Below are 26,076 nucleotides of genomic sequence, written 5' to 3'. Positions count from 1 at the left end.
AGTAGCGAAATAGGCCTGTAATTCCGTACATACAATTTTTCTCTACAGACTTAAATACTGGCATAATTTGAGCTGTTTTCCAAATATTGGGAAAAATGCCACTAAATAAACGTTGATTATACAAAATATGCAAAGGCTCGCACAAGCTAGGACAGGACTTGAAGAAAATGAAGGAAATCCGTCTGGGCCAGGTCCTTTTTTACGATCCATAGATATAAGTGCGGATTTATTGTCATTTTTATCAATATTGTTAACTACACAATATTCTTGACATTGAGTAGGCTTAATTAAGGTTGGTAAAGTTTTAGATTTTTTTTTAATTATCTATATCTTTGCCATATTTGAAATCGAGATAAACCGTTTATAACCCTCAAAAACTCACCCCCTTCCACTTTCTGACGTCATATCACCCGTTAATACTTTCCTTTCATTTTTGTGATACTCCCTTCCTTTTGCAATGGGTTTCATCATACTATTTTTAGATCTAAATTATCTAAATTTAAACTAAACTAAATTTATCGATATTAGATCGATCTAAATTTATATAAATGTTTCTAGTACTCTCAAGTCATCGCGTTTAGTGATACGCGTGTAATAAGTCAGTCGACTATTTTCTGCACTGAACGTTTTAATTCTAAGAATATTTTAAACGAAACACTTCAAACGTGCCAAGACTTTTCTATCAGAAAACTCCATCAAACCCTCAGATATCGTATCCGTTACAATTTGTACAACTTACCGGCCACAGATATGCTGTCCAATAACTGTTCCTTATTCGTCTCCTGGGCGGTCTCCTCGTCCTCAGAGTGCCGATACTCGATGTACTGGCCGTTATCGAAAATGTACGCGTCCGGTCTCACTTCCGTTAACGATCGCACGATCGTCTTACGGACCGTTTTCGTCGGTTGATGGGCGGCCAACAGTTGTCCGATCGCGACCGACTCGTCCTCGGAAAACACTTCGGATTTCTCGCTTACGCTGCGCTCCCGGGAATCTTGGGCTGCGCAAAACAACAAATGAAAACAATTTTAATACAGTTGTCAGTTTTACCATTAACCAAAACTCTTTACTTTATTTCCAAGAGAATTGGTTTGGTTATTGGTAAAAAACTGTTTTGTGATTTGAATTTTGATACAGAATATCAGTGTGACTTTCCAAAGGGCCTTGGATACATTAATAGTTAGTTAATCATTTAGTTATACCTACCTATAAGTGTAGCTTGAGGCGTGACTAAGGTAGCCGACTGAGTCCTGTGTACCATCTGCTTCAACATTTCGAACTCGTTGGTGATGTCCGTCAACTGTTCGGTGAATTTCCTGCATCTGACTTCTAGGTTTTGCAGGACGGTGGTCTGCATGTTCTCTTTCGTGTGGATGTCTTCGACTTTCTGCAAAAAAGGCAAAACGTTAGTGTTATTTTATTAAATCAAACACCAATTGCAATGATTTTTTTTTGTCATTCCAGTGTCCAGAGAAGCATTTGATGTTTGTATTCTTGAATTTTTTAATTCATACGCGCATATTCAACATTTATCGACTTATCCATAAACACTTCTAAACAGTTAAAGTAGTTTCTTATTTCTTACAAGGTCTTAAACCGCGTTTTCTCCCTCCGAATCGTTAAAATCATTAGTATTTTCGTCTTAGAGCCTTTTTAAAGACAATTTATCGTCTACATCAGGGAAGGTTAGTTTTTTTTCCATATCATGTGTCAACGATATCAGTTAGTCTTTTTTTGTGAATTAACGTTAATTAGTGTTCACGAAATGTTGAGATATATGCCGTATAGAAATACCACCACTCAAGAGCACTTAAAAAGAGAGGTAAAAAGGCTTTAAAAAGCAGTCATATTGTGTTCGTGATCGAAAATGTCTCACAAGTGACCATTTTAATATACAACTGATACAAAATAGAGTGATTTTGTTATGATAATATTAAAAATGTGTACTCCAGTTATCATGAATTAAAATGAAATATAAGTTAAAATGAAAAATTACTTAGTGATGCGAGGCCTCTGGTTACGCATAAGGCGTTTTTAGTACAATTTGAATACAAAATTGGGTGAAAAATAGTAGAAAATATTAATAGAACTTTGTACTATATATTAAAAAATTATACTAGAAAAGACTTGTTCGTGGCCAGAGCGCTTTCACTACCACATAGTTTCTCGAATTATCACATTTTTTTTAAATTTAAATTGAAGCACTTCTTTTTTTTAATTTATTTATCAACAAACGAGAAAACTCCCTTGAAAACTTTACGTAAACAATCTACATGCTTGTAGAAAAGGGCAAATACAATTAAATATAAAATACAAAATTCGCGTGACAATAAATATCATAATCTAACTTATATCCTGCTCCCACACATGCAGAAAATTGCTTTTAGATTTGCTAAGTCTAAATAGATCAAAAGATTGTTTCATTTCTTCTCAATAGACGAACTGACATATTAAGAGCCACCTGCTCTAACAAAGCTGGGCAGTCAATTAAACCTTTAATAATCTTATAGACAAACAGACATTAACCAGCTTCTCTGAGTTAAATATTTACTAAATAGATAGATACTTCTCTGAGATAAAACACATTTGATGTTGATTGCCAAATTTAACATTGCAAAAGGTTATGAATTTCCTCTGAAGTTGTTCTAACTTATACAACATAGAATGGAGACCAAACCATAGATGCGTACTATGTATTAAAGACAAAAATGAGAAATCACGCGTTTTCCTTAGAATAAAACGCAGAGTTTTCGTTACATTTTCGTCATAATAATCTCGAAAAATGATTTTGGTGTCAAACAAGATTCCCAGATCCTTACCATAGTTAGGAGTTTCAAATTCTCACCATTTATAAAACGGACTGCATCAATCCTGCTTTGATTTTTAAGAAAAGTAATGTAACAACATCTACTGACATTAAAAAAGAGGAGGTTTATACTAGACCAATGAAAGAAATGATTCAAGCTTTGTCGAAAAACGGCTGCGTCAGATTAAGGAATAATAATCTTGTATATTTTCACGTCATCTGCAAACTTCAGTTCCTTGCAAGATGTAATCCACTGTCCTATGTCGTTATCAAACAAATTGAAAAGGTGATACATTGATCAAGGTCGATACGAATTCCCCGACTTTTAACCCTGTATCTACGACCCATCAAACATTTTTATAAAAATTCACTAAAGCCCATGGCTTTTAACATAGATAAAAGAAGTAGGTTTTTACCTTTTTACTCTATCAAACGCCTGATAGAAATCCGTGTAGAAAGCGTCAACCTGATATATAAACTCTACAAGGCGCTTAACCGAGAGAGCAGTCTCATTAACCACCAGAAGTAGACGTAGAATTCTCTGGCATAACTAACCAACCACTAAGTTGATCAGAAATTAATGCATCCAACAATTTCGGTGTAACTGACTGTTTTGCAAACCATCTATAATTGGCAATGTCTTCTCTATCTCCCGTCTTAAAAATTGGAATAATATAGCTCTCTCTCTCTCCAGATATTTGGAAACCCCGCATAAGTGATTTATTAAATATTAAACTTTAAAATTTCTTAGTCATGCAAGGCCTCTGGCCACGCACAGTGACAAGTGGCACAAAATGTTAATGATTTTAAGAGTTCGGCCGGCTCAACTGCCTGGAATTTTAGAATGATTCATAGGTACTTTTTGGAAAATTCCAGGAGTATTTCGAATTGTCCTACAAGAGTTTTTTTTCGCATCAAAATGACTCAGGAATTTATTTCTTTGATCAAAAATATAATACAGCGTATTGCCTAAAATTCTTGATCCATGATTTAATTTTATTTGCATTTCCAGGCATTTTCCGTGTCTGGAATTCTTGATCAATTTTTTTTTTAATGTTATTTTTTTGATTCCTGGCAGTTGAGTTAGCGGAACTGTCTCAATTACATAAACTCCAGGATTTTTTTTTAATTCCAGACATTTGAGGTTATTCCGGGATATGGGTTCAACTGGCTGAAACTCTAAAGACCCCCCTAGACGCTCAATTATATTGTACAATAATGGAGTTTGCCCAATATTATTGTGCGTCTGAAGACAATATTGCCTTAACGGCGCAAGTATTGAAGAAAGATTGAACGTGTTTGAAATTAATTGCGCAATATTGCATCATTTGTGCGTGTAGGTGCGAAAAGATTGTACAATTATTTATTTTGGTCAGTTCATTTGAGTTAACGGCACCATGGCGAAGCGTAATAAAGACCGTGAATTTATCTTTGAGTTTTTGCAACTATATTGTATATCGACGGTTAAAGTACGGTACCTCGTAAGTCGCATTTTTGTCAAAATTGAGATAATATAATATTCCGGTAAAGGACACTATCCGCCATCTATTGATAAACAGTTTAAGCTCATTCATTATTTATTTTATTTTTAAACGTCGAAAATCGATAACTCGTATTTGACTTCCATTAATTTTCAAAAGCGAGAACTCGTAAGTAGCGACATGCAGTAACTCGTATATGCAAACTCAATATATTTGTAACGATACCTCGTAACTTCTGTTAGTTAGCCATAATAAATGTGCCATGGTGTTGAGGTTTCGTTGGTGTTGCTGTGAACAATTTTGGTAAGTAAAAGCAGTATTTAACATTTAACACACAATTACTTCACAACTTTTTATTGGTTCTTTATACACCTTCATTAATGTTTTAGCTAAAAATAGATTTTTGTTTTAGCTATAACTGCTGTTAAAATGATTTCAAGAATAAAAAAAATACTTGAACTAGCAGAGAAAAAATTTATAGATCAATCGACAATAATTTCTTAGCCTTTCTGAAGCCTTAACACCCGAAAACACTCTTCAAATGATTAATGATGCCGACTTGGTATTTTGTAACGACTCCTTGGTTGAAAATGACATTGTCATTAATTTGTATGAACCAAATCAAGAGATTTCCTTTTTTTATTTACTCAGATGGATGTACAGCTCAGAACCGAAACTGCATTATGTCCAATGCCTTGCTTAATCTATCTGAAAAATACGAGGTCATGATTGAACAAAAGTTTCTAGAAAAGGGTCACACTCAAATGGAGTGTGACTCAGTTCACGCTACAATTGAGACCAACCTAAAGCACAAAGACATTTATTTACCCAGTGATTATCATCGTATTACCAAAGAATCGAGACCAAAAAATCCTTACCAAGTACAGAACATGAATTATGAGTTTTTTTAAAATTATGGTTATAAACCATTATTAAAATATAAATCCATAAGTCCCAGCCTAAATAAGACAGTTACTGACATCAGAGTTTTAAGGTACGAAAACCGACAAATTTTCTACAAAACTAATTATGGAGTTCCAAACTATACCGGTAAGAACATCCAAAGTGGAATTAAGAAATGCGAAGATTCCCCAACTGTTTGACTCACCATTCCCATTTCAAAAAGAAAATTTTTGGATCTTCAAGCAATAAAAGAAGTTATTCCCCAAGACTGCTGGGCATATTATGATCAATTGCCCCACAAAAAGGAAAATATAACATAGTAAAGTCTTGGCATTATAGCATTGGCTTTTCACTCTTTTCATTTTAGAATCTTTTTATGTTGAGTTTAAGTTTATCAGACCATGTCAACTTTGTTGTTATTTTTTGGTTTTTAATCATTAGTTTTTCTAAAATTTCGTTAATTTATAAAGTAGTTTACGTGTACCTATGTGTTCTATAATTATTTTTTCTTTGCAATATTTCAAAGCAACTTTAAGTTCCTAATTTACCTGATATTCATTAGTTATTAATTATGTAGTAGTTTATAGGTATGCAATTTAAAACGGCCTTAAGTTCCTTGTCTACCATTACTACCATGATAGAAAAAAATAACACTTAATTTAGTAAGAAAAATACTGGTTTTTGTAATATTTGAGGATATTAATTATGTATCTGGCCTCTATTAATTTTAAACATCTTGTTCTGTATTATCGTTTTTAAATAACTATTACAGTACCTCGTAACTGACCAAAAAAAAAATACGGGAGCTCGTAAAAAGCTCTTAAAATTTAAAAGAAAAGGTTTTTGCGTATTCCTTTTTCACAAAACAAAAAATAGAGCTTTTCTATTTATGAATATACTAAAAATATTGAGGTAGTATCTATCCTGAGTATTTAAAACAGTTTTTACTCTCTCCTGTAAAATTTCCCTTTTGCGACTTACGAGGTACCGTACTTTAGCCGTCGATATGGAAAATTAAAAGTACAGAATACAGTGACAGAAACCTAAAAAATAATGCATATAAAGTATTAGTTGAAAAATATAAAGAAGTTGACCCAGAAGCGGGCAAAGAAATTGTAAAAAAGAAGATAAACAGTTTAAGAACTAATTACAGAGAAGAGTTTAAGAAGGTAAAAGCATTCTACAGATCAGGAACTAGCACTGATGATATTTATGTACCGTCTTTATTGTACTTCAAGGAATTACATTTTTTGCAAGACCAAGAAATCCCTGTGGAGGGATGTTCTACAATAACATCCCAAAATGAGAAGGAAGGAAATTTGGACATGGATGAGCAAAATACATGAGAGGCAGAGTGAAAGACAAAGTCCTATTTTTTTATTTATTTATTACATATTACATATCAATTTTAAACAACATTGTCCTGCCAAGAGACTTTCCCTTCGTTATTGAAGTAATCACAGAACTTTTGTCTCACATTTTTTGCAGAAATTGATGCGTTTCGTCCTCGTAAGGGCTGTAGGGAATGTAACTGGATTTGTTCTATATTAATATTTGTACTGTTGTCGGAATTATTGCTTTTTGACATATCTGTATACTGGCATTTCATTTTGCGTCTCAGAAAGTTGTGAAGTATTTTTGTTTTAGGAGGAAGATGTAAATACTAACCAGAGGCCAAAACCATCTATAGAGCGACCGCCAGTAAAAAGACAATCGATGGCCTCTCAAAAACATTTACTAAATTTGGCATGTGAGTATTTACAACGCTCAGATGAACATGAAAACATCTCGGAATAACATGGGGGAATGAATTAAAAAAGATGAATTCGGAGCAACAAATTTATGCAAAAAAAAGCGATCAACGATATTTTGTATGAAGGGCAGTTAGGTACCTTACATAAAAACTCCGTGAAAATCAATGAACCTTTAAATACATCAGTAGCTTTTCAACACCAACCTCAGCAGCTAGAAAGGTCCAATTGGTCATTTGTAACTACTACCGACATTTCCACACGGGAAGGGCAAACGGAGCAGTTTTCTAGTTCAACTGACAGTGTTGCTACATATTTTTCAAATTACTCGGGCAAATAAAAATGTATTACCATTAATTATATAGAATACCTTTGTTTGCATTTTTCTGATAACATAAAAAATATTTCCTTACCTGAATGTATTTTTGCAATTTTGTTATTATAGCTTCACATGTTCCCAAAATAATTCCATTGATAGTATGTGGTGCCATCGCAGAGCTAAATTTTAGGTCTTCAAAACTTCGTCCTGTTGCTAAAAATCGCAGTGTTTTTGTTAACCGTTCTATAGGTGAGATAGCACTCCTCATCATTGTATTTTGTTTTAAAATTAGTGGTGATATAAATTTCAACAACTCGTTGTATGAGTCGTTATTCATACGTAAATAATTTTGGTAATCATTCGGTTCACTCAACTTTAAATCGCACAGTAAATTTTCGCTTGTAAATGCACGTCGTTTAAGATACCAATCTTTAGACCAACGCCGCCGTTTGGGTTCTTTTATAGAAGAACAATATAAAACTATTGCCAATCAGGCTTTCCGTTTTTTAGGCATAATTCAATTGCTCTTCGTGCTTTCTGATTGTATACTAATCAGATGCGGACATTGCGCAAAAATATTGCATAGTTTGTTAGTATCATATTGCAGGTTAAAAAATATTAATCAATACAATATTGCCCAATATAATATTGTGCAATATAATTGAGCGTCTAGGGGGGCCTTAAATCAATGATTTTTTTATTTGTTATTCTAGGCAGTTGGGGTAACTAACTCCTGGGCGTGGGAGCAGCTGCCCGGAATTGTTGAGTCATGAGTTTTTTATTCCGATAGCGCCCTCAACAAGTAATAGCTAAATTAAGGTACCAATTTTCGTTTAGAAATCGGCATTATTTGGCAAATGACGCAGAAAAAACGAAAATAAAAATAGAACTTGACACTCTCTTACTTGAAAACCAAGCATTTTAGGCCACACATGTATAGGCACTTTTTACATTAAAAATATTTATTAAATTACCCTGTGAAATATCAGACACTTATTAAATAACACCCTGTATAATGAAATAGCGTCTAAGTGTATCCGCGTATCCAGTTTTTACATTTCAAGTAGGAAACATGTTGAGGAGTTGCCAATGACTATTTTGTTATTGTGTTGATTTTGCGTTTTTATGCTTTGTTTTGTTTGATCTGATCTAGCGGATCAGCTTCTATTACCTTGAATTAATTTCTTTTATTATATTTTGAACTTCTAATGCGCTATTTTGTAATGTTGTTTTGCAACTATTTTTTTAAATCTACTTTTAGATGATCGATTTAATTGTTTTATAACAGATAACTTCTTTATAATTTCTATATTCATTTATTTTTGGCCGTGGTACCTTTTATAAAGCTATTATTTAATTATATATTTTTTTTCGCTGGTTACCTTCTGGGTTAGATCTAAGAGTAGCAGCAATGCTAAATTTCGAGTTAATTCTATATACATATAAGTTAACTAGTATATTAACTGTCAATTTAATTTTTATCTCTGTAACTCATGTATACAAATAAAACAGATTAATTAGTATAAACGGATACCAACATAAGCTAAAAAGTCAAAACTTACCTGAGTTAAATGTTCGATTCGTTCGGTAGTCACTTTGATCCTTTCCTCAGTCGACTGTTGCAGTTTATTCTCCTGTTCCGCAAAATATCCCTCCACGCAATCCTCCTCAAAGTCGTACAACCTAAAAAAAAAACAATAACTCGAGAAATCATAAATCCATCCACTCTATTCCATCACACTCACCGCTCCATTTCGTCCCTATCCAAGAACAACTTCAACCCGTTATCGTAGCTCTCCTCCTTACCCTCCAGCTTCCTCCTGATGTACTTTATAAGCAAGAAAATGTGACAAAAAATGATAAAAGGGGGCGGCAGTAGCGGCTTTTGCTCGTACTCCATCACCACCGTGAACCGTTGGAACATCCAGACTTGATGGGCGATCGAGTTTACCTGTAAGAAGCGTGGTAATAACGGTGGAATAATAAAGAGACATCGCATTGCATACCTCGTTGAAAATATTATTGAACACGGCGATCAGGAGGTTTATGAGTAGAATGTTGGCCACCAAAAGGTAAACGGACATGATGACAGGAGAAATCCAACGGCCGGGTACGTGACAATCCTCGTCGGTTCCGCAATCCGGATCTATTTTGTCCGCGTACACTTCACCGTATAACATAAAGTACGGTTCCATAAACACCTGAAATATTAACATTCATTTATGAGGAATTAATAGATTATATTATATAGTATGAGGTGACTCACAGGACCCACTTTTCGCAGGATCTATAGACGCTGTTTGAAAGAACTTTAATGTTGGGCAAATTTATTCAAATTCAATTAAATTTATTTATCAATAAAATTGCAAACATAATTATCAATTTGCAATAAATAAACCATTATGATAAATAGGACCATGCCTCGATTATGAAACCGTTAGCACAGGTGCAAACCTGTGAAGCAAGGTCCTTTATTTAAAAAAGATTAATAAATAAAAACAAAGAATAATAATAACTATTAACCTGGCCAATACAAGTACTTTTCTTAATACAAATTTTGTTTTTTTTCTTTTAGCAGTAAAAGAAATACCAGAGGGAGGTAGGTAGACGCGCAAGGGGTGCAAAGGAAAATGTGGCATGTAACAAATGCTACTTGTAAAGAAATTTTAGATAGCGGCGAGCGGATACCAAATCCCTACAAAAAAATGTATACAGCTATTTTCATGGTTTTTAACACCTTAATAATTGTATTTAATTGAAATGAAATTAAGCATTCCATTGCTCAAGGAGATAATTTTGAATATATTTTTTAAATACTTCTATTGAAAATTGTTTAACATGCTCAGGCAATTTATTCCAAAATTGAGAGGCTACAAAAACAAAAGATTTTTGAAAATTTGTGTTTCTATGCTGTGGGACTCTAAATAAATTTATAAATCTAGTTTTATACATATGAAGATGATTTTTAAAATTATTTACTAAATACTTAAAAAAAACTTTTCTAAAAACTTTTCTTCAAAAACTACTAAGCTTGCTAGAATCCTTGCCCTAAAAAGGTAAATTTTTGTGTGGCGACCTTAATATTGGTTTTTCCAGTGTATGTGATGCTCAAGAATCTCTTCACTCTATTTCCTCTCAATGGGTATAGTAATGCATATTAACTTTCCTACCAGAATAACTAGAAATAGTTCTAGTACCATCGACTATGTCGTGTCATCTTTTGCTCCTGAATTCATAGATTGTACGGTTTTTAATACCGGATTTTCTGATCATGAAGCTGCATTAACTAAATTTTCCATAAACTCTAAAGGCAAAAACACGTTACGTAAATTAGGCCGTGTTTTTGGCAAAAATAATTTCTTACAATTTAAGAACTTATGCCAAACGGCTGATTGGGATTTTCTTTCTGACGATATAGATAGTGAATTTTCTAGTTTTATAAAGTCTTCTAGTTTATCAAGTATTGCAGATAAGTCGTTTCCTCTTAGGCCTATCAAAATTAAACATCATAAGCCATGGACCACTAAAGGCTTACGTGTTTCTGCAAAAAACATGCGCTCATTATCACACCTGAAAAAATTTACAGACAGCGTATTTTTTCATAACTATGTCAAGCTTTATAGAAAAATGTACCATAAGACTATAAAAGCTGCAAAAGATATTTATTATAATAAAAGGATGATCGAATCAAGTAATGTTGCCAAAGAAACATGGTCTATTGTAAATGAATTAAGAAATAAGACTTCTTCATCTAGCACTATCCCTACTTCACCTGAGGACCTTAACCACTACTTTGTTAATGTAGCTAAAAATCTAATGGCTACCATAACACCTTCTCACGATCCTCGTTCATATCTCTCAAATGAAAATTTACACAGCTTCTTTTTTACCCCCATTGTATCAACAGAGCTTCAAACTACAATAAATGAAATAAAAAACAAATCATCATCTGGTACAGATGGGCTCACTCTCAAAATGTTTTCCAATCTGCCAAATTGCACCTTAATCCATCTAACAAACTTAATTAACAAGTCATTCCAAAATGGAGTCTTTCCTACCTGCCTTAAGACTGCAATAATTATTCCTTTGCATAAGGGAGGAGATAAACAACAAGCTTCAAACTATCGCCCAATCGCACTCCTTCCCACTTTATCAAAGATCATTGAACAATTGGTTAAAAAAGGCTCTTATCGTTTCTGTTTAAATATAAAATTCTTACTCCTCATCAATTTGGATTCTTGAGTAACAAGTGCACAAATGATACTATGTTTTCTCTCTTTAATAGTGTTTACACCAGTATAAATAATAATCATTCAACAGCAACGATTTTTTGTGATTTCTCCAAGGCTTTTGATTGTGTAAACCATAACATTTTAATTGACAAATTGAATCACTATGGGTTCAGAGGAACGCCCCTTGAGTGGTTTAAATCGGATCTCAGTTACAGAAATCAGCTTGTAAAGGTTGATACGACGAAGTCTTCTTGCAAATTAATAGAATGTGGGTTACCTCAAGGTTCAGTCCTGTGCCCTATTTTGTTTCTGATCTTTATAAATGACATGGGCAATCTTAACATCAGTGGCAAAATCTGTCTTTTTGCTGACGATACCAGCTTTACATGGAGCAATGCGGATGCTAGGGCACTACATGCTACTATTTCTAATTACTTAATTACCATTAAATCGTGGTGCGATTCTAATCTTCTGTGCCTAAATGTCTCAAAAACTAAAGTCTTATCATTTAACAAGACCAGCTTGGATGTCGTTGAATCTGTGAAGTTCTTGGGACTTAATGTTGACTACTCCCTAAAATGGGACTTGCATATTGATGCCTTAAGATCAGTTTTCAAGGAATTAAGTTTTCAAACATCAGGAACAGTTTATTATGCCCTTTTTGAGTCACATCTACGTTACGCCCTTCCATTCTGGGGCACATGCGGTGTGACTCAATTTGAGCGCATCTTTAAACTCCAAAAGAGAGCAGTTCGGTATCTGCTTGGACTTAATAGCAGAGCTCACTGTCAAGAAATCTTTAAAAAATATAAGATACTTGCTCTTCCCTCTTTATTCATATTGGAATCTATTTGCTTAGTACGCAAACATAAGTCAGAAATGCCAAGTAGGCCGTCTCACAATTATTCACTTCGCAACGCAGTGCATGATCTTTATCTGCAAACCCTTCGGTCCGAATTAGTAAAAAGCTCTATTCTATACAGAGCCAAAAAGATGCATAATCTTTTGCCTTTGGAAATTAAATCAATTACTTCTTTTCCTCGATTTCATAATGCTTTGAAGGCGTACTTTTTGGAAAAAGCCTTAACTTTTAATATAATATAATAAAACTTAACTTTTATAACTTTTTGGGTATCACACACACGCTGGCTCTTTTCTTAAAATAGAGAATATATTAATTTTTTTTTTTTAGTAAATGAATTGCACTTTCATTCTGTATTTAATTAATTTACTGTTATTCACTATTGATATATTTTATACATCATAATGTATATTGACCAGGTACATTGTTTTTGTACAGTTTTGCATGTATTTATTTTGTTTGTATATTTATTTTTATTTTTTTATTTTGTGTGTTTTGTTTTTATGTTTTTTTTTTATTAGCTTTGTCTTCAAAATTTTGTAATTTTTTGACAATAAAGCATATGATTGATTGATTGATTGATTGATAAAGAGGCTCTCCAGTTTTTAAAATGTTATAAATAAAGGTGTACAGGGTGTCCCATTTTGGGTACTTTTGCGAGATATCTCCGTTATTTTTAGAGATAGAGGGTTGTGGTTTTTGCGACACTGTGCTACTTTTTCGTAAAACTAAAGATGCTGTCAACAAAATTTTCATAGCCCTTTTAGTTTTTAAGATACAGGGCATTTTTGAAAATTTTGCATTTTGGGACCCCCATCGTATCTCCGTTATCTTTACAGTTTTTGTAAAAGTAAAAATTCATCCTTATAGATTTTTTTCCGTAGAATCCAGTGGTGTAGGTATTTTTTTTTGATTAATAGTTTCTGAGTTATAACCCAAACTTATGTCTTATTCTGTATATGTATAGTTCATAATATTGACCTTTTTTTACCTTTTTAAAAATATATAACAGTATGGACTTATTTTCAAAAATACGCAAATAAATAACAATTTTCTAAACCTCAATGATCAAATTCATAATTTAAGGGGAGGCCATGGCTATTTATAACAAAAAAATTACAAATATATAAATAAATGTCAACCATCTTCGGGTTTTGATTGAAATTTCTCTGTTTTTGATTGAGTTTATGCTTCAAAACCCATTTATTTTCGTTATTTCTGCATTTTGCCAAAAAAATGGCAGCATTGGAAAATTATGAAAAATATGATATGCTTGTACGTTTTATACAAAGCAATGAAAATGCTGAAGAAGTTTTGGAACTATATTTCCATAAGTTGTTTTATTAGATTTTGTTGTATTTATTATATTTAGACTTTTGATTCTTTTAAGAGTTATTTCTTTACTTTCAAATAAATTGAAAGATTCTCTATTGATATACATTGATTGCAATATTTTGAAATTTGTTGCCTTTTTGATAAAACAATTTAAGTTTTTCTGAATTTTCTTAGCAGCCTAAAAATGTATATAAAAAATAAAAGTTAAATGCATTTCTGGTGGAATATTTTAAATTGTGGAATTTTTGATATTTTTAAGACGTTTTTAGTTTAGTTAGTAAAATTTCCGTTAATTTTTTGAAATTTTTATTGGAACTTTGTCCTAGATAAGTCCTAAATAAGCTGTAATAAGATTATTTTTTGTCACTTATTTGACTGATATTTTTTTTTGACATTTTAGTGGAGTTCCTATTTTAATTTCAGGTATAAAAAATATATTAAAATTTAGAAAGAGCTTTAACTATACTTCAACTATCAAAAACGGGTTTTCCTGTTTGTTTTTTTTTAAGCTATCTTTCATTTGCCTAGAATTAAAATTTTATATTATTTTCAGAAATTAAAATAATCTCTTTAAATAGCTTTAAACCTTTTTAAATGATAAGGCATTTATATTTTCCAAATAAGTTAAGTAAAAGTACATTTTTCCAAAAAAAACTGGTTTCAACTGCCTGGAAGTAAAAAATAATTAAATTTGTGTTTTACTCCAAGTTATGTGACTACCTACCAATTTCTAATGTTGAAATTTTATGCTTGGTAGATATCCAGAAAGAAGGCAACCGTTTTTTGGTATATTTGCTCGTTTAAAGAACAAAATACTTGAGCACGGATCTTTTGTTTAGCCGTGTCCTAAAGCATACAATAAAGAAAATAGGGAAGAAAAAGAAGTTTTAGGTTATATAGAAGCGACACCCTCGAGCTCATGCAAAAAAATCGAAAAAGAAATTGGAGTGCCAAAAACTGACTCACAACTAGATGGTACCTAGACATACTTGAGGAAGTTATTCCAGAACTTCTGGAAAATATCTCTCTAGCCCAATATAACACTGTCTATCTATAAAAAATGGTGCCCCAAGTCCTAACTTTGGGCTAGTAAGAACATTTCTTAAAAATAACTTTGCTTAAAGATGGATAGGTACCAACGGACCTGTTAGATCCTCCATGGTCCTCCGATCTCTCGATTTAATTTTTTTTTTATGGGGGTATATACAAGATCAAGTGTATAAAAGACAATGCAATAATCTCATAGAACTTCAAGACGCAATTTATTTAGCATTTCAAAATCTGAGAAGGAGACAAATTATTATTTTGAATGCTATTCAAAGGGCTACAAAGATGTGCCAATTTTGGATCAGAGAAGATGGTGGTCATTTTGAACATCTCTTGTAAAAATGTTGTTTTGTTATATGGTTGTTTTCTTATAGTGTTTATTAAATTTATATACTTTTTTTTATGTTCTTTTATTACAAAAAAAAAATAAAAATGATACAATTCGTCGTTATTAATTTGTAACTTTTTATTTGTCTATTATTGTTATTCATGGCATACTATTAAATTATGCATTTAATTTAAAAAATTGTTAGTTATTTGCGTATTTTTGAAAATAAGTCCATACTATTATATATTTTTAAAAAGGAAAAAAATCCAATATTATCAACTATAAATATACAGGGTGTGTCGTTTAAAAAAAAAGTTTGGGTTATAACTCAAAAACTATTAATCAAAAAAAATATATATATACAGTGTGTCCCACTTAAGGGTTAGCCACCCCTCTAAAATTTTTGTTTCTTGACCAATTTTCAAAAACTTTTTTTTGTTGGATAGATGGTCAAAAATGGCACTTATGAGCCAAGTTCGACATTTAGAGAAACCAGGTAATGGCCTACTGTATTCAACTTTGAAGTGCGAAAAATCGAGAAGTAGTATTAGCGATATTTATTTTTGAAAAATGGTACTGGATTATTGTTCAGGACCACTTAAAACATAACTGTACCAAATTTGGTTATGATGGTATACAGGGTGTTGAAATAAATAGAGTCAAATTTTTAAAAGACGCAATAACATTCTTAATCAAATACGAATATTTTTTAAATTTTTGGCTAATTGGCATGCGTCTTGAGAACACAAAGGTTAGAAGTATCCTTCAATAAACAACAATCGATCATATTATCATACTATTTTGGGCTCAATTTGTTTGTTTTTTTATGAGTTTGTTTGTTAAATTCCAAAAATATGATTGTGTCTGGTTAAAAATTATTTTGTGGGAATTTTACCCAAGTATGCTATGAAAGAAAATGTTCCTGACAGTTTGTCAAAGTTTTCATGCATTTAGTTCATTTTGACTGCTCGTCGAACAATTATGGGTGATTATAATTTAAACGAAAGAGTTGAAGTAGTGTTCGATGGAGTTAGAACATTTCGTGAAGCTGCGGCGGAATTTAACAGGAGACATCCTGGTAAAAACATCCACGATTCAACAATAGCCAACAATAAACTACGGGTTTGATCAGTCTGGTTCAGTAGACGGAGTACGTCCTCATTGTAATCGAGCAAATAATAATAACCAAATAATTTTTGAATACTTTAATGCTAATCCGCAATCTAGCATTAGAGTTGCTAGTGCCAACTTAAATATTTCCAAAAATTGCATATGGAGGTGTTTAAAGAAAAATAACAAGAAGCCTTTCAAGCCTATATTCCTTCATACTTTGGAACACGGGGATGAAGAACGCAGGATGGAATATTGTTTGTGGTTGCAAGGCGAGTACTTGGCTAACCCTACATTTTTGAAAAATATTTTATACACCGATGAGGCAACATTTACTACAAACGGCATTGTGTCATCTCAAAATATTAGAATGTGGAGTAACGTAAATCCCCATTGGGTGATACAATGTAAAAGGCAGTATTCGCAGAAAATTAATGTATGGTGCGGTATATCGAACAAACGTATAATTGGGCAGTTTTTCTTTAATGAAAATCTAAATGGACTTAATTTTCTTCGATTCCTGGAAGGTGATTTTAGTGACGTAATCGATGATTTGCCGTTAGCCGAAACAAGAAACTTACACATACAATTTGACGGTGCGCCTATCCACAATGCAGTGGTGGTGCGGAATTGGCTAAATCAGAATTATCTGAATCGATGGATAGGACGAAACAGTCCATTAATTCAGTGGCCAGCACGTTCCCCCGACCTTTCTCCCTTAGATTTTTTTCTTTGGGGAATCCTTAAAAACAAAGTGTGCAAATCAAGACCGCAAACTTTACATGATCTTTGTGAGCGCATTAGACAAGAGTGTAATGAAATAAGCAGGGTACAGTTAAGAAGGGTGGTAGTAAACAACAGAAGACGCATAGAAAAATGTATAAGAATTAATGGAGGACATATTGAAGGAACTAATATTTAGTTTTGTGGCATTAATTTTTAAAGTTGAGTGTTAGCAAAGATAAAATACTAGTAGTATTATTATCTTTGGTGTTAGGTAATTCCTTAAGGTAATTATTTTCAATTTTTGGTGCTTAGCCTACACTACATTATTAAGTAACTAGTGAAGTGTGAATTGCAATTGCAAATGAAATAAAACTAAAAAATTTATAAATGAAGTTGTGATATTGTGAAGCCCAAAATAGTATGATAATTATGATCGATTGTTATTTATTGTAGGATATTTCCAACCATTGTCTTCTCAAGACGCATGCCAATTAGCCAAAAATTTAAAAAATATTCGTATTTGATTAAGAATGTTATTGCGCCTTTTAAAAATTTGACTCCAATTTATTTCAACACCCTATATACTATCATAACCAAATTTGGTACACTTATGTTTTAAGTGGTCCTGAACAATAATCCAGTGCCATTTTTCAAAAATAAATATCGCTAATACTACTTCTCAATTTTTCGCACTTCAAACTTGAATACAGTAGGCCATGACCTGCTTTCTCTAAATGTCGAACTTGGCTCATAAGTGTCATTTTTGACCATCTATCCAACAAAAAAAAGTTTTTGAAAATTGGTCAAGAAACAAACATTTTAGAGGGGTGGCTAACCCTTAAGTGGGACACACTGTATACCACTGGATTCTACGGAAAAAAATCTATAAAAATTAGTTTTTACTTTTACAAAAACTTCAAAAATAACGGAGATACGAAAGGGGTCCCAAATTGCAAAAATGCTCTGTATCTCAAAAAAATAAAAGGGCTATGAAAATTTTGTGAACAGCATCTTCAGTTTTACGAAAAAGTAGCACAGTGTCGCAAAAACCGCAACTCTCTATCTCTAAAAATAACGGAGATATCCCGCAAAAGTACCCAAAATGGGACACCCTGTACATATGTCATTTTCTACGATTTTTCACATTCAAAATAAAATTGTTATTTAAATAGGGAGTAATATGATTCCTAAATGGTATTTTGAATGCGAAACGCAGGTTTGGAGTTTTTGTATAGAGTAAGCAGTTGTTTCAGTCAAGGAACCAGAATACAAAATATCACAGTAATCGAGCAAAGAGAGAACTACTGAATTACATAAATAATATTTAATATTAGATGATAAATAATTTTTTAGGGAACATTGGTAATAAATGTTCCCGTATAATAATTCCAGAGTGCATCTATAAAAGAGACATTGGCAGTATGATTATCTTTTTGTTTGGTTAGTTAAGTTTATATATTATGTCAAGCGATGTTAGCCTGTAAGAGATTACTACACATAATTGTATTGTATAAGTCAATAAATAAATAAACAGTATCACAATAGATTAATCGTGACAACACTAAGGAATCGCATAACAGAAGTTTTGGTGTTGTTGATAAATTGAAATATGCTTTTCTAAGGACTGACTGATTAACATGATTTACATGATCAAGTGCCTGGAATACTCATAAAATCAAAATATGCGTCAAATTTTGCGTCAAATTTCTAAGAGACTTTTAATATTACTTTCAATATTTGGAAAACTTCAGGTGTGGACAGGATCAGACATCCAGATTTTAATTTCATAAAAAATATCTGGAAAATAATGATGCCTGAAATCAAATGATAAATTATTGATGAAAGAATACTAAAATATACCAGCAATGTACTGAACATTCAACTTTAGAATAGGACACTGCTGGATATCCTCGGTCTTTTGTTATCAGGAAAACTGTAGTATAGAGGTCGAGAGAGAGAAAAAAAACCAGGTTTCCAAATCCGTATTAGTCTTAAAATTCTTAATTCGCTTACGTCTCTGGCAATCCTCCAATGGGGCGCCGCGTTGGGGTTCAGTATGGCCTGTCTGCACACCCCGAAACTCATCAGCACGATCAGCAACAGCACGACGAAGTAAATCATGTTTTTTACCATTTTGCCCATCATGGTTACCAGGGGACCTTAAAAAAATTTTTAGGGAAAATTATGAAATTTTTTAAAGATTGAATGTAACTTTTAATTTTTTGGTAGCACTACCTAAATATTTGTTGACGCTTAGGATATTGAGGATTCTCAAGTACCAGTAGATGCTATTGACGCAGTAGACCACGCGGCCGTGGTAGAACGTATCGGTGCGAAACCTAAAAGTGTAATCAAGTAAGAAATTATGCCAGAAATACATTTTCTGTGTTTGAAGAGAAAAAAAATCGTTGCAATTAAAAGGGTAATTAAAGAGAAAAAGAAAAGTAAGGAAGACTATTAAGAGGTTTAAACAAAAGCAGAAAGAAAAGTGGGAGAGGAGATCAAATAGGGAAAACTTAGGGATCCTTTCGAAGACAGCAGGGATAATATATATGCAGATATATATGAGCTAGGTTATATAGTGTATTGCTACTTCTGTGGTTATTATTTATTTACTTCTTTAAAAATTGTATTGAAGTTAATGATTTTTGAAAGATTATCTAGTTGTAAATAAACTGATTTATTTTTTATTTAATTATTAAAGGATAAGCTAAAAAATAAGCTAAAATTTCTGAGAGAATGACTCCCTAGTATTAGATAGTTTTCTATTATCGCTGCTATTGTTGTAGTACAAAATACTTTAGCCTTTTGTAGTTCCAAATTTTAAACAATAGGTTTGCTGATTTTATTAATATCTAATAACATTTAAAACTTAGCTCGAAGAAAATTATTCCACATAAAGGATCGTCCATAATGACATGAATCTTACTTTACCATATTCACTCAAAAAAATAGCAACAGTATCAACAAATAGGGTTCTAGTTGTTCATGACACGATTTGTTATATGCCAGAGAGATAGAGAAAGGAAGAGAGAAAAAAGAACCTCTATAGGCAAATGAAAACAACAAAAGAAAAAATAAATAAAATAAAACAAGCAAAAAACATTTTACCTTAAAGTGACCCCAATCAAAAACATGACGACCGCTCCCATATCGCAGGGGTTCCACATGTTCCAGCTCCACACCGCCAACTTCTGAGTGACCCCCACCGGCTCAGAAGAGAACAACTCGCGGATCTTCTCGCATCCGAGTGAGCAAATGAACGCGATCGACATCACCTCCTGCCAGGAGGGCATCTCCTCCATTTTCACCAAAATGGTGTAACTGAATAGGAACAGGAACACTAGGTAGGCGATCTAAAATGTTCGTTCATGGATAAAAAAGTGATTAGTTCCATATTTTGCTAGGTATTTCTGTAAATAGCAATCTCATAGGCTCAATTATTGAGAAGAAAATAGACTTATTTAAATGTTTAGAAGAAACGACTGGGTCACTATGAAATTATGAGTTGAATCTTACCGAGTTGGACCAGAATTTGGTGATAGGAGCAGTGAAAAATTCGTAAAGTTTCTTCTTGATCCTGAGTTCACGTTGCTTAGGGGCCTTTTCCGAGTAAACGTCGGTGAAGAATACGTGATGGTATTTATTGTCGTCGTACTCCGCGGGTAGTTTCCCGTTCTCGTGGATTATCGGGTCTCTGGCTAAGAAATTCTCGGCCAGTAGTGCCTAAAAATCGATAATTGTGGGGGTTTTATTAGGGAATTTAAACGAATTGCTTTTTAAACGAATATTGAGTTTAATTAGATTTTTTTTTAAATATTGAAGTGTTGTTCTTTAGTGTTGCACTCGACTTAAGTCTTTGGGGTGTTTGGAGAATATGCTGAAGTGGTATTTTAAAAAAATTCTTACAGCAAAAGATGGTTGAGGGAAAATGTTTAATATAGGAGAAGAAGGTTATTTTAATATTGCTTATTGACGAAATGTCATTATACTCATATGACCACTAACCAATACACTTTTCTTTTTCTCAACACGAGAAAAAAAGGACTTTTGACCGACTTTTTGGCATGAAAACCCATCTGAGACCCAGGAATCATTGACGATCGCAATGAATTGATGGTTCACGTCTTTAATCGGTTAAATTACATACGAAAAGTAACATTTCGAGATGATTCAAAGCATATTAGAGACGTGAGATGCGGTAGAAACCCGAAAAAGTGACTTTTGACCCACTTTTTGGCATGAAAACCCATCTGACACTCAGGAATCATTCACGATCGAAATGAATTGATGGTTCACGTCTTTATTTGGTTCAATTACATAAGAAAAGTAGCATTTCAAGATGACTCAAGGCATATTACAGACGTGAGATGCGGTAGAAACTCAAATAATCGACTTTTGACCCACTTTTTGGCATGAAAACCCATCTGAGACCCAGAAATTATAGACGATCGTAATGAATTAATGGTTCACGTCTTTAATAGATTCAATTACATAAGAAAAGTAACATTTCAGGATGATTCAAGGCATATTAGAGACGTGAGATGCGGTAGAAACTCAAATAATCGACTTTTGACCCACTTTTTGGCATGAAAACCCATCTGAGACCCAGAAATCATTGACGATCGCAATGAATTGATAATTCACGTCTTTAATGGTGTCAATTACATACGAAAAGTAACATTTCGAGATGATTCAAAGCATATTGGAGACGTGAGATGCGGTAGAAACCCGAAAAAGTGACTTTTGACCCACTTTTTGGCATGAAAACCCATCTGAGACCCAGAAATCATTGACGATCGCAATGAATTGATGGTTCACGTCTTAAATGGGTTCAATTACATACGAAAAGTAACATTTCAAGATAATTCAAGGCATATTAAAGACGTGAGATGAGGTAGAAACTCAAATAATCGACTTTTAACCCACTCTTTGGCATGAAAACCCATCTGAGACCCAGGAATCATTGACGATCGTAATGAATTGATGGTTCACGTCTTTAATCGGTTCGATTACATACGAAAAGTAACATTTTAAGATGATTCAAGGTATATTAGAGACGTAAGATGCGGTAGAAACCCAAAAAATGGGCTTTTGACCCATTTTTTGGTATGAAAACCTAATTGACACTCAGGAATGATTGAGGATTGCAATGAATTGATGGTTCACGTCTTTAATTGAATTAATTACATTCAAAAAGTAATATTTCAAAATGATTCAAGGCATATTAAAGACGTGAGATGCGGTAGAAACTCAAATAATCGACTTTTGTCCCACTTTTGGCATGCAAACCCATCTGAGACCCAGAAATCATTGACGATCGTAATAAATTGATGGTTCACATCTTTAATCGGTTCAATTACATACGAAAAATAACATTTCAAGATGATTCAAGGCATATTAAAGACGTGAGATGCGGTAGAAACCCAAAAAATGGACTTTTGACCCACTTTTTGCCATGAAAACCTAACTGACACCCAGGAATCATTGACGATCGTAATGAATTCATGGTTCACGTCTTTATTCGGTACAATTACATACGAAAAGTAACATTTCAAGATGATTCAAGGCATATTAGAGACGTGAAATGCGGTAGAAACCCAAAAAATGGGCTTTTGACCCACTTTTTGGCATGAAAACCCATCTGACACCCAGGAATCATTGACGATCGTAATGAATTGATGGTTCACGTCTTTAATGGGTTTAATTACACACGAAAAGTAACATTTCAAGATGATTCAAGGCATATTAGAGACGTGAGATGCGGTAGAAACTCAAATAATCGACTTTTGACCCACTTTTTGGCATGAAAACCCATCTGACACCCAGGAATCATTGACGATCGTAATGAATTGATGGTTCACGTCTTGCATCGGTTCAATTACATACGAAAAGTAACATTTCAAGATGATTCAAGGGATATTAGAGACGTGAGATGCGGTAGAAACCCAAAAAATCGACTTTTGACCCACTTTTTGGCATGAAAACCCATCTGACACCCAGGAATCATTGACGATCGCAATGAATTGATGGTTCACGTCTTTAATCGGTTCAATTACATAAGAAAAGTAAAATTTCAAGATGATTCAAGGTATATTAGAGACGTGAGATGCGGTAGAAACTCAAATAATCGACTTTTGACCCACTTGTTGGCATAAAAACCCATCCGAGACCCAGGAATCATTGACGATCGTAATGAATTGATGGTTCACGTCTTTTATCGGTTCAATTACATACGAAAAGTAACATTTCAAGATGATTCAAGGCATATTAGAGACGTGAGATGTGGTAGAAACCCAAAGAATGGACTTTTGACCCACTTTTTGGCATGAAAACCCATCTGACACCCAGGAATTATTGACGATCGTAATGAATTGATGGTTCACATCTTTTATCGGTTCAATTACATACGAAAAGTAACATTTCAAGATGATTCAAGGCATATTAAAAACGTGAGATGCGGTAGAAACTCAAATAATCGACTTTTGACCCACTTTTTGGCATGAAAACCCATCTGACACCCAGGAATCATTGACGATCTTAATGAATTGATGATTCACGTCTTTAATCGGTTCAACTACATAAGAAAAGTAACATTTCAAGATGATTCAAGGCATATTAGAGACGTGAGATCCGGTAGAAACTCAAATAATCGACTTTTGACCCATTTTTTGGCATTAAACACCCAGGAATCATTGACGATCGTAATGAATTGATGGTTCACGTCTTTAATGGGTTTAATTACATACGAAAAGTAACATTTCAAGATGATTCAAGGCATATTAGAGACGTGAGATGTGGTAGAAACCCAAAGAATGGACTTTTGACCCACTTTTTGGCATGAAAACCCATCTGACACCCAGGAATTATTGACGATCGTAATGAATTGATGGTTCACATCTTTTATCGGTTCAATTACATACGAAAAGTAACATTTCAAGATGATTCAATGCATATTAAAAACGTGAGATGCGGTAGAAACTCAAATAATCGACTTTTGACCCACTTTTTGGCATGAAAACCCATCTGACACCCAGAAATCATTGACGATCTTAATGAATTGATGATTCACGTCTTTAATCGGTTCAACTACATAAGAAAAGTAACATTTCAAGATGATTCAAGGCATATTAGAGACGTGAGATCCGGTAGAAACTCAAATAATCGACTTTTGACCCATTTTTTGGCATTAAACACCCAGGAATCATTGACGATCGTAATGAATTGATGGTTCACGTCTTTAATGGGTTTAATTACATACGAAAAGTAACATTTCAAGATGATTCAAGGCATATTAAAAACGTGAGATGCGGTAGAAACTCAAATAATCGACTTTTGACCCACTTTTTGGCATGAAAACCCATCTGACACCCAGAAATCATTGACGATCTTAATGAATTGATGATTCACGTCTTTAATCGGTTCAACTACATAAGAAAAGTAACATTTCAAGATGATTCAAGGCATATTAGAGACGTGAGATCCGGTAGAAACTCAAATAATCGACTTTTGACCCATTTTTTGGCATTAAACACCCAGGAATTATTGACGATCGTAATGAATTGATGGTTCACATCTTTTATCGGTTCAATTACATACGAAAAGTAACATTTCAAGATGATTCAAGGCATATTAAAAACGTGAGATGCGGTAGAAACTCAAATAATCGACTTTTGACCCACTTTTTGGCATGAAAACCCATCTGACACCCAGAAATCATTGACGATCTTAATGAATTGATGATTCACGTCTTTAATCGGTTCAACTACATAAGAAAAGTAACATTTCAAGATGATTCAAGGGATATTAGAGACGTGAGATGCGGTAGAAACCCAAAAAATCGACTTTTGACCCACTTTTTGGCATGAAAACCCATCTGACACCCAGGAATCATTGACGATCGTAATGAATTGATGGTTCACGTCTTTAATTGGATCAATTACATACGAAAAGTAACATTTCAAGATGATTCAAGGCATATTACAGACGTGAGATGCGGTAGAAACTCAAATAATCGACTTTTGACCCACTTTTTGGCATGAAAACCCATCTGACACCCAGGAATCATTGACAATCGTAATGAATTGATGGTTCACGTCTTTAATCGGTTCAATTACATACGAAAAGTAACATTTCAAGATGATTCAAGGCATATTAGAGACGTGAGATGCGGTAGAAACTCAAATAATCGACTTTTTACCCACTTTTTGGCATGAAAATTTATCTGACACCCAGGAATCATTGACGATCGTAATGAATTGATGGTTCACGTCTTTAATTGGATCAATTACATACGAAAAGTAACATTTCAAGATGATTCAAGGCATATTACAGACGTGAGATGCGGTAGAAACTCAAATAATCGACTTTTTACCCACTTTTTGGCATGAAAATTCATCTGACACCCAGGAATCATTGACGATCGTAATGAATTAATGGTTCACGTCTTTAATCGATTAAATTACATAAGAAAAGTAACATTTCAAGATGATTCAAGGCATATTAAAGACGTGAGATGCGGTAGAAACTCAAATAATCGACTTTTGACCCACTTTTTGGCATGAAAACCCATCTGGGACCCAGGAATCATTGACGGTCGTAATGAATTGATGGTTCACGTATTTAATTGGTTCAATTACATACGAAAAGTAACATTTCAAGATAATTCAAGGCATATTAAAGACGTGAGATGCGGTAGAAACTCAAATAATCGACTTTTGACCCACTTTTTGGCATGAAAACCCATCTGACACCCAAGAATCATTGACGATCGCAATGAATTGATGATTCACGTCTTTAATCGGTTCAATTACATACGAAAAGTAACATTTCAAGATGATTCAAGGCATATTACAGACGTGAGATGCGGTAGAAACTCAAATAATCGACTTTTGACCCACTTTTTGGCATGAAAACCCATCTGACACCCAGGAATCATTGACAATCGTAATGAATTGATGGTTCACGTCTTTAATCGGTTCAATTACATACGAAAAGTAACATTTCAAGATGATTCAAGGCATATTAGAGACGTGAGATGCGGTAGAAACTCAAATAATCGACTTTTTACCCACTTTTTGGCATGAAAATTTATCTGACACCCAGGAATCATTGACAATCGTAATGAATTGATGGTTCACGTCTTTAATCGGTTCAATTACATAAGAAAAGTAACA

At 33.4% G+C, this 26,076-nt stretch overlaps 1 protein-coding gene across 2 annotated transcripts in view; it reads right to left on the bottom strand.

Annotated features, from left to right (window-relative positions):
• Nucleotides 1–26,076, bottom strand: part of LOC126738390 (transient receptor potential cation channel trpm) — a 191,549-nt gene that overhangs the window by 28,406 nt on the left and 137,067 nt on the right. For both annotated transcript variants that reach the window (XM_050443699.1, XM_050443698.1), the window contains 9 exons: nucleotides 20,420–20,626; nucleotides 20,012–20,256; nucleotides 19,136–19,239; nucleotides 18,914–19,059; nucleotides 9,267–9,461; nucleotides 9,006–9,211; nucleotides 8,823–8,943; nucleotides 1,207–1,387; nucleotides 740–1,000 (listed from right to left, as the gene is read on the bottom strand). In XM_050443699.1, the coding sequence (XP_050299656.1) occupies nucleotides 740–1,000; nucleotides 1,207–1,387; nucleotides 8,823–8,943; nucleotides 9,006–9,211; nucleotides 9,267–9,461; nucleotides 18,914–19,059; nucleotides 19,136–19,239; nucleotides 20,012–20,256; nucleotides 20,420–20,626 (1,666 nt within the window). The remainder of the gene's footprint in view (nucleotides 1–739; nucleotides 1,001–1,206; nucleotides 1,388–8,822; nucleotides 8,944–9,005; nucleotides 9,212–9,266; nucleotides 9,462–18,913; nucleotides 19,060–19,135; nucleotides 19,240–20,011; nucleotides 20,257–20,419; nucleotides 20,627–26,076) is intronic.

This window comes from Anthonomus grandis, chromosome 7, assembly GCF_022605725.1.
Source record: "Anthonomus grandis grandis chromosome 7, icAntGran1.3, whole genome shotgun sequence".
Taxonomy (NCBI): domain Eukaryota; kingdom Metazoa; phylum Arthropoda; class Insecta; order Coleoptera; family Curculionidae; genus Anthonomus; species Anthonomus grandis.
Note: the sequence above shows the minus strand (reverse complement) of the source record. Positions and strands in the feature narration are given on the sequence as shown.